Raw genomic sequence first — 10137 nt, forward strand, 5'->3', positions numbered from 1 at the left:
TAGGGTTGGAGGAGATGAAGTGGCTGAAAAGTGAGTGGGGGAGAGGTAAAAGGTATTTAAAAACATGTGGGCCCCACTCCAATGTCTCTAATTTTAAAAAAAAATTCTGAGTTACGCACTGCAACACGGCCCGTGCTGGACCACACGGCCGACCGTGTTGCCTCCCTGGAAAATGTATGGGGAAGAAATCACCAAGCAACACGGCCCGTGTTGGCACACACGGCTGCCCGTGTTGCCTCCCTGGAAAATGTATTGGCTTCTGAAAATTGAGCAACACGGCCCGTGCTAGCTCACACGGCCGGCCGTGTTGCACCTCTTTTCTGACTACTTCCTTCATTGCTGGGTTAAGACGTTGTTGAGGTTGGACAACCGGCTGGTGATCATCTTCCATGAGAATTTTGTGCATGCATATTGTAGGGCTTATTCCCTTCAAATTCTCTGTGTCGAGGACGACATATTTGAGGTTCTCCGTAGTTGTTTCAATTCGGTTCCCTTCTTTTGTTCATCTTTCTTTTCTTCCACTAAGGGTTGCCTTAAATCTTTCCACCGGTTGTATTGATAACCTTTAAAAGGTGGTGATGCTTCCGTCATGGCTAAAACTTCCATATCTTTCTCGTTAACTACTTCCTCTTTGTTAAAAATTGATAAGCTCAACACCCTTTCCAAGGGAAATTTTTGTGTTGTCAAGCAATTTTTCTTTTCACATATTTGATCGATTGTCTCAATATGTTGGCTAGTAGCAACCTCATCCTTGTACTTCATGGTGTTTCGCACATCAATTTTTAACTCTTCATCATACACTTTCAAAGTCATCGTGCCTTCTTCTATGTCGATCAAACATCTCCCGGTCTCTAAAAATGGTCTCCCCAAAATGATTGGTATCTCTTCATCTTCCGGCATTTCCAAAATGACAAAATCCACGGGAAACATAAACTTGTCGATCTTTACTAGCACATCTTCTACTATCCCATAGGGTCTCTTCACAGAGCGGTCAGCAAATTGGAGTGTCATTCTCGTATCTTGAATTTTACCTATCCCCAACTTCTTATAGATAGACAGCGGCATCAGACTTACACTCGCTCCCAAATCAATTAGAGCTTTCTTGAAGGATCTATCTCCAATGGCACACGGAATGGTCAGAGAACCTCGATCCTTCTTTTTCACCGGAACCTTCATACCCTGCAAAATGGCATTACAAGTTTCCGTTAGAATAATCGGGTTAGTTTCTATGGTCCGCTTCTTCGATATGATGTCTTTCATGAACTTTGCGTAGGTAGGCATTTGCTCAAGCGCCTCCAAGAAAGGAATGTTTAGCTCAAGCTTTTTAAACATTTCCAAGAACTTCTCAAAGTTTTTCTCATGCTGCCCTTTCTTCTTATTTCTTGTTGGGAATGGCAGTTTGACGGCCGGTTTTTGATCATTCACTTTATCTTTAACCACTCGTTCATCATGAGTGACCTCTTCATTTGCAACCTCATTTTCTTTTATCTCTAGATCAACTTCAAGCAATAAGTCTTCTTCTTCAGAACTCTTCTCAGGTATTTCTTTTGACTTACCATTCCTGGTGGTCACCGCATTCACATGATAATTTTCTCTTGGATTAGTAACCGTAGAACTTGGTAAAACTCCCTGTTGTGGAGAACCCGCTAGTTGTTGTGCTATCTGACTCATTTGTATTTCAAGATTCTTAATTGAAGCACCTGTGTTTTTTAAATTACTTCGAGTCTCTTCTTGAAATTGAGAGCTTTGAGCGGCCATCTTCTCAATGGCAATCTCCCAATCAGCTTTTCTTGGTACCTGTTGCTGAAACTGTTGTTGAGGTTGTTGATACGGTTGTTGTTGTTGTGGTTGGTTCTGCACATTTCCTTGTTGATCCTTCCATGAGAAATTTGGATGGTTTTTCCAACCCGGATTGTATGTGTTTGAATAAGGGTTGTTCTGCCTAAGAAACTTGATCTCCTCAATTTGTTGTGCGGTAGCAAAGCAATGTGCGGTAAGATGAGGTCCTCCACAAATTTCGCAATTACTAGTTTGAGTTGGTTGAACCTGTTGAACCTGTGCCACAGTTTGGGTATCAATAGCCATCTTCTTCAATCTCCTTTCTACTTCAGCTGCTATTTGATCTTCCATCTTCACCACTTGGCTTGCCAATTTCAGGTCAACTATCCCTTCGGGTTGACTAACACTGCGGTCATACAACTCCAAGTGCTCATTGGCTGCAATGGCTTCGATAATCTTTTTAATACCAGTGGCTATTGTAAAGTTGGTTGAGCCACCAGCTGCTGTGTCAATAAGTTGCTTAGTCTTCAGCCGAAGACCATTCACAAAATTCTGCATTTGCTCCGTTGCATCCATATTATGAGTAGGACAAGCAACCAACAATCGTTTGAACCTCTTATACGCATCTCCAAGTGACTCTCCTTCCTTCTGTTTAAAATTCACTATGCCGTACCTCTTTCGGATGTACACAGAGGCCGGAAAGTACTCGTTGAGAAAAGTTGTCTCCATCTGTTGCCAAGTTGTGATGCTTCCAGCAGGTAAAGAGTAGAACCACTCTTCAGCATCTTCTGACAATGTAAACGGAAACATGACCAACTTCTTAGCTTCCTCAGAATGTCCCTCAATCTTTAACGACGTAGTCATAGTCAGAAACCTTTGCAAATGCTTGTTGGCATCTTCGTTAATTTTTCCTGCGAAAGGTCTCCTTTCTAGTTGCCGTATCGTTGAGGGGTGAAGTTGAAAGTGGGCAACATTGACTGGTTGATTCACGATTGTCATCCTTCCAGGCGGGGCATTTGCTCCCCCGTAATCACCTAATAGTCTCTCCGCAGGAGGTGGATCAGCTGCCATAGTTTCAGGTTCGGTATCAGAATTTCCAGAATCAGAGTGTTCTGAATGAATTGAAACGGTTCCCTCTTCCTCAGAATCAGAAACTATCAGCGGTTCTTCTGTTACTTCCAGTCTGTCGTGTCTGGCTTTTCTGATTCGTGCTCGCAACGATCGTTCTGGTTCTGCGTCAAAAAGAAATTCAGCTGAGGCCTTACCTCGCATAAACTATTAGACAGTTGTTAGGATAGGCAAAGTGATATAAACAAAAATAAAATAAAGTAAAATTTTAGTTGCAGAGCAACAAAATTCCAATTGAATAATTATTAACAGATAGTTTGGCAGTCCCCGGCAACGGCGCCAAAAACTTGATCGGGAAAATAGCAAGTGTACTATTTTACCGATGTAGTAATAAAAGGAATTATCCTGAGTATCGATCTCAAGGACTGCGTAGGAACTATCAGTGTTGATAATGATTCAATTAAACAAAATAACCTTAGGTTGGTAAGTGAAGAGTGAATTTGCTTTGTAAAATATAAAGGTACAATAGAGATTTTTGAATGCAGAAACGTTAAACATGCTAGATCAAGGGTGTATGAATTGCTCTGAAATAAACTTAATCCTTATTTTATGATATCTATGTTCTAATGAGTCAATAAGGTTCTCAAGAGAAGTTTCCCCTAATTCCTTAGCCAGAAACCATTAACATTCTATTTTAAATCCCAATTCCTTAGCCATTCAAAAGAATATTAATCCTATGTATGAATATCAAGAATTTTCCATCATCGCTATTAGATCCTCATTCCTAAGAGAAATTAGCGATGTTGTTATACACATAGTGATAAAGGGATTTGTCAGACCTCCTTTACCTCCAATTCAATACCTAATTTTCCAATACGGCAAGCATTACACTCGTGTTATAACAAATTGATTTCATAAAAACATAGACATTCATAACATTGTAGGAAAAAGGTTCATTACAAAAGCAATTCAGGGACACCCCCCTAGCATTGGGGGGTTTAGCTCATGATAATATTCAAAGAAGGTACAAATATAAGATTAGACATTACAAGAGATTAGATAGCTTCGATCTTCAATTGCTTCCGCGCTTGATGATCTCCGTTCTCCAAAAATCTTGATTCTCTCGTTCTCTCTATGTTCCCTCCCTTTGTTTGTCCTTCCATTAGGTCTAAATAGTGTGGTACACATTGCAGCCAGGCCAAAAAGTCAAAAATGCCCTCCGGGATCACTTACATGAGTGAAAACAAGAAATCGGAAACTTCAGCGCTCCTGCCAACACGGGCCGTGCCAGGCAACACGGGCGGCCGTGTTGGCTCTTCAATTATTTATTTTTTTGGTTTTCCTTCAGACCTGCTGACACGGGTCGTGCCAAGCAACACGGCCGGCCGTGTCAGCTCCCTGGTTTTTGTATGGGAAAAAGGTTTTCTTGCAGCACGGGCCGTGTCAGGAGACACGGGCCGTGTTTGGCTCCAGGAATTTCCTTCTATTTTTTCTTTCTTTTTCTTTCACTCTTCCACTGTTGCCTTGGCACTTCCGACTCTTCAACTACTTCTGAAACATGCACAATACCATGGAAACGACATAAAACGCATCTAAAAACTTAAATTAACACCAAAAGCAAAATAAGCATAAATCTACTCAACTATGAAATACTTAAAATTCAAACACTAAAACACAAAATAAAGGGTTACCACATTGATGAATTTTGGCCGAGAACATGATGAGAATCAAGTTAAAATGTGACCGATCAACCACCCAAACAAACCAATTGTTGGCAGCGCAAATGACGCGCATTGCTGACTTTTTTGGGGTCCCTCAAACTCGACACAGAAAACAAGCGGTTCAGGACCCAGTGGTGGCGGTTCAAGAAGATCCTACAATAAATTAAATACCTTTAGATAATCCCCAGGCAAACGTCAGAAACCAAGAGGAAGTAGTCGAACAACCTCGTGTCGAAATTCCTGTTCCACAAGAGCCTAGAAGGATAGTAGTCCAGAGAGGCCAAGACGTTGATGCTGTGTTGCAACAGCGATTCCGGTATAATAACTTGCCTGCCGAAAACAATTTAGCGGCCATGGTCGAAATGATAATGGCACAAAATGGGGTAAACGTAGGATTACAAAGGCCCAGTTACGCTTCCCCGCTGTCGGAATATATTCTGCAAGAAGAATTGCCCCCAAGATGGAAAGTTCCTAAGTTCACCAAATTCTCAGGGGATACTAGTGAATCCACCATAGAACATGTAGCACGTTATCTGATTGAAGCAGGAGAGATAGCCCGTAATGAAAATTTGAAAATAAACTACTTTCCTAGTTCCTTGACGAAAAACGCGTTTACTTGGTTTACATCCTTGCCTGCAAACTCAATGTATACGTGGACCTAATTAGAGAGGTTATTCCATGAACAATTTTACATGGGACAAACCAAAATAAGTCTGAAGGAATTAGCCAGTGTTAAGAGAAAATACTCAGAACCAATAGATGGTTATTTAAATAGGTTCAGGCTGCTAAAGGCTAGGTGTTTCACTCGGGTGCCAGAACATGAGTTAGTCGAAATGGCCGCAGGGGGTCTAGATTACTCTATAAGAAAGAAACTAGACACTCAGTATTTAAGGGATATGGCGCAATTAACAGATAGGGTGAGACAAGTCGAAAGGTTAAGGGATGAAAAATTTAGAGCAAATAAAAAAAAAAAAAGGGTGGCCTATGTAGGGGTATGTCAAGATGATGAATACGACGAAGACGAACCAAGTAACTTCGACGAACAAGAGATTGACTTAGCAGAACTGAAGCAAGGCCCACCATATTCGTGTAAAGTACTAACTCCGTCGAACGGAAATCCAATCAAAACCAATGATAAGTTTCCTAAAAGAACTTATACGTTCGACATCACCAAATGTGACGAGATTTTTGACTTATTGGTTAAAGATGGTCAATTAATAAAACCACCAGGCTAAAGAACCGCCTGTGGAACAACAGAAAAAGAGAGGTTTTTGTAAATACCATAACTTTTTGGGCCATAAAACGTCTCGGTGTTTCCTTTTCAGGGATCTCGTTCAAAATGCTATCCGTGACGGAAGGCTGAAGTTTGGTGACAAGCCAAAACAACAGATGAGGATTGATTCGAATCCCATGCAGCCAGTCGAAGCCCATTATGCTGAACCATCCATTGTGAATATGGTGGAGGTCGAAGTTGCTTCTGACGGCAGTTTTGAAATGGTGGAAGTTGCTGGAGGTTTCGACACTAATATCAACATGGTTGAGATTGTTGATGATCTTACAAACCAGAACAAAGTTGAAGTTACTGAAGGCTTTGACGACCAGAAAAAGATGGAAACTACTGAAGGTTTCGACAAAAAGGACAATGACAATATTGCTGAAGATGTTGTAGATCGACAAGGAGCAAATTGGGATTGCTTGGGACAGCCAAGTGGGAAGTACGATTATCTCGCGAAATACACTGTGCCTGCAAGTTCTCGTATCGACATCGATGCAATCCAGCCAACCGGGTGGGGGGATTTACCTTTGAGCAACAATGAAAAAACAACTGAGACAACTGACAATCTCCCTATCATCAAAAAGAAGGTTACTGAAGACCTCACTATTGAAAACAAGGCTACTGAAGGCCTTAATCCTGACAAAATGAGGATAGGTGATGTCGCAAACTGCGTCAACATTATGGGACCTTTCAATAAAGAGGTCACAGGAATCAAAGCAGAAGCTGTGGATGGTCCTATGAAGCTTGTGACCAGTGGAATCCTACGTAGGGTAATGGAGGACCCCAAAAGAAATTCGAACAAATGTTGCTGCAAACATGGTCCCAGGAACATATCTTGGCATTGCTTCCCAGAAAAGGAGTTCAACCAAATACAAAGAAATGGTGAAGTCGAAGAAGAAAGACTTATTAGAAAAATGAACAAATTAAGCATTATTGACGGACGGAATGCTGGGGTGAATATGGTGGAAGTATCTCAGAGAAACCAGGCAGAAATGGATGGAGATTTCCGTCGATAGGAGTACCAAAGGCTGGAATATCCTAAAGAAGAGGCAAATCTAGTGGAATTCATCAAGAGGTGCCAAAAGATGAGGACTGAAGTGATGTTATGCCCACGTTGCAGTGCAATCTTCGACAGGAAGGCAGCAACCAATCTGGAAGTAGTGGATAAAGCCAAGAGAAAAGCAAATTGGGGGACAACAGGATATGACCCAAGAAAAAGTGATCATCACCAATGGAGGCGTGGAGAAAGACACCATAGCACTTACAAACCATCCAACAAAGCAACGGATGACAAATGGGTTCAACCCATTAGAGATGCTCAAGGACAGAAAAAATGGAGAAATTTTGAAGTTCAGAGAGGCACTTCGATGGAAGATAAGAAGGAGGTGGGGAAGCACAAGCCAAGACCATATCCTTCAGAAAACTACAAAGGGAAAAATCCTATGTCAAGATCCCAATGGAGAAGATTCCAGAGGCAGAAGAGGGCAGAAAAAGAAGCTGCAGAAAAAAGTGTGATTGGAAAAGATGCTGGCAGTAAGGATAAAGCAGAATCTAGTGACAATGCGCAGATAGTAAACAGAGAGGAGACCTCCCACCAGATCAATCCTGGCAGCTTGGTCGAACCAGTGGTGTCCAAAGAGAAGGTGCAAGAAGACGACGAAATAACTGGCAACTTCGAATCTGACTCAGAAGCGTCCTTTAATGTGATTTGCAATGTGGTTTCTATCCTCCCTAAAGATTATGATAGAATCATGGAGGTCAAAGACGAGGAAGATGAGATGGAAGAGGAAACAATGATACATAGGCTTGTTTGCTACTACGTCATGAACAATGGTTGCGTCGAAGAACAGAATGTTTTCTTCGAAAGGCTAGACGATTCCATGAAGGCACATTTAAAGCCTTTGTTCATAAAAGGAAAGATTGAGAATGTTGGTGTAAACAAGATACTGGTAGATGGCGGAGCAGCAGTAAATTTGATGCCCCATTTCATGCTAAGGAAGATTGGGAAGGACGATTCAGACGCAAAGCCTCACAACATGGTGTTGTCGAACTACAAAGGAAAAGTAGGAACCACTATGGGCGTTATCCAGGTGGATTTGACTGTTGGAACCATAACAAGGCCAACAATGTTCATGGTCATTGCTTCAAGGGAGAATTATAATTTACTACTTGGAAGGGAGTGGATTCATGGTGTAGGAGTCGTACCTTCTTCAATGCATCAGCGAATAGCCATTTGGAGACCAGACGGGATTGTCGAAAACATTGAAGCTGATCAAAGTTATTTCATGACGGAAGTGAACAATGTCAACAGTCGAAGTTTCGACAAGAACCTAGCTCACATACCTCCGTGCAGCCCAACCGAGTTCGACCTAAAAGCAACAGACAACGCCTACTGCTCCATGTACCTTCATCCTACACATGGTTTTCAGTGGGACAAAGAAGTAATTAGCGAATCAAACTACATGTGGGGAACTACTCATATAGCGCCAACAGGATGGGGAAGCGAATTTGATGATGATGAGTAAAGAATCAACGCTCGAAAGAATTACGACTTACGTAGCCGAAAACAAACTCAAAGAGGCCCTTGAGGCCGAAGTAAATTATATCCCTGTCGAAGCCAACAAAGAAAATTCCAACGAACAATGTCCCCAAAGAGACGTTGCAGAAGATTATGATAACAACCAGATGGGCGAATGGCAACACCAAAAGCTTGACGCCATTTATGATGACGAACCTTTGGGGTTCGAAAAAGATCCAGTGTCAACTAACGTGAAGATGGTGGCGCAGGATCCATTAGAGGAAATAAATTTAGGACTGGGGGCAGAAAGTAGACCAACCTACATAAGCGCAAAGATGGACCCCCATTTCAAAGTCGAAATAGTCCAGTTGCTGAAAGAGTTCAAAGACTGCTTCGCATGGGATTACGACGAGATGCCGGGTTTAGATAGAAGTTTGGTCGAATTGCAGCTGCCAATAATGGAAGGAAAGAAGCCAGTAAAGCAGACTCCAAGACGCTTCACACCAGAGATTCTGTAGAAAATAAAAGAAGAGGTCGAAAGACTTCTAAAATGCAAGTTCATCGGCACAACCAGGTATGTCGAATGGATTGCAAATATAGTTCCTGTAATTAAGAAAAATGGCAAACTTAGGGTATGCATTGATTTTCGAGACTTAAATTCAGCTACCCCAAAGGATGAATATCCTATGCCAGTGGCAGAAATGCTTATAGATTCTGCAGCAGGCCACGAGTATTTAAGTATGCTAGATGGATACTCTGGCTATAATCAAATTTTTATTGCTGAAGAAGATGTTCCTAAAACAACTTTCCGTTGTCCTGGAGCAATAGGAACGTACGAATGGGTAGTAATGCCCTTTGGTTTAAAAAACGCTGAAGCAACTTACCAACAGGGTCATGAATTCCATTTTTCATGACTTTATTGAAACTTTCATGCAAGTGTACATTGATGATATTGTGATCAAGTCTGTTTCAGGGAAAAGTCATATAGACCATCTTCGACAATCCTTTGAAAGGATGAGGAAGTTTGGTTTAAAAATGAATCCCCTTTAATGTGTTTTTGGTGTGCAGGCGGGTGATTTCTTAGGTTTTGTGGTCCACAAGAAGGGGATCAAAATAAATGAAAACAAAGCCAAAGCCGTAATGGAGGCGAAAGCGCCATCAACGGAAAAAGGGGTTGCAGTCTTTGCTGGGGAAAATCAACTTTCTCAGAAGGTTTATCTCCAACCTTAGTGGAAAAACGCAAGCCTTCTCTCCTCTACTTCGACTAAAGAAGGAAGATTTTGCATGGGGGCAAGAACAACAAGCTGCCTTTGACAAAATCAAGGAATACCTGGCTAGCCCTCCAATTCTAATATCTCCTTATAGAAAAAGAAGTATGAGATTGTACATTTCGGCATCAGACAAAACATTAGGAAGTATGCTGTGCCAAGAAGATGAGAATGGCGTTGAAAGAGCCATCTACTATCTCAGTAGAGTCCTAAATGATGCTGAAACTAGATATAGTATTATAGAAAAACTATGTCTATGTGTATATTTTTTTTGTATGAAATTAAAGCATTATATAAAGCTTGTTGATGTGTACATTTCTTCTCACTTCAACGTAATAAAATACATGTTATCTAAATCTATTTTGCATAGTCGGATCGGAAAATGGGCTTTAACATTGATAGAATATTCCTTGAAATATTTGCCTTTAAAGGATGTGAAAGGACAAGTGGTTGCTGATTTTATAGCTGACCACTCTATAGATGAAAATGTAGAGTATGTCGAATTAG

General features: G+C 41.3%; 1 protein-coding gene across 1 annotated transcript; it reads right to left on the minus strand.

Annotated features, from left to right (window-relative positions):
- Positions 1-429: 429 nt before the first annotated feature.
- On the minus strand, positions 430-4923 carry LOC127123217 (uncharacterized). Its single transcript, XM_051053459.1, has 3 exons — positions 4899-4923; positions 1861-3011; positions 430-1662 (listed from the first exon to the last, which is right to left on the minus strand). The coding sequence occupies exons 1-3, from the start codon at positions 4921-4923 to the stop codon at positions 430-432; spliced, it is 2409 nt and encodes an 802-aa protein (XP_050909416.1).
- Positions 4924-10137: the final 5214 nt, after the last annotated feature.

This window comes from Lathyrus oleraceus, chromosome 2 (assembly GCF_024323335.1).
Source record: "Lathyrus oleraceus cultivar Zhongwan6 chromosome 2, CAAS_Psat_ZW6_1.0, whole genome shotgun sequence".
Taxonomy (NCBI): Eukaryota; Viridiplantae; Streptophyta; class Magnoliopsida; order Fabales; family Fabaceae; genus Lathyrus; species Lathyrus oleraceus.

Excerpts from the sequence above, each read along its gene's own strand:
- LOC127123217 (XM_051053459.1), bottom strand. The coding sequence starts at position 4,923 with ATGGCCGCTAAATTGTTTTCGGCAG. Across the intron at positions 3,012-4,898 it reads CGCTAAATTGTTTTCGGCAG|AACCAGAACGATCGTTGCGA; the intron begins GCAAGTTATTAT and ends TTTTTGACGCAG. Across the intron at positions 1,663-1,860 it reads GGAAGGATCAACAAGGAAAT|ATAGCACAACAACTAGCGGG; the intron begins GTGCAGAACCAA and ends CAAATGAGTCAG.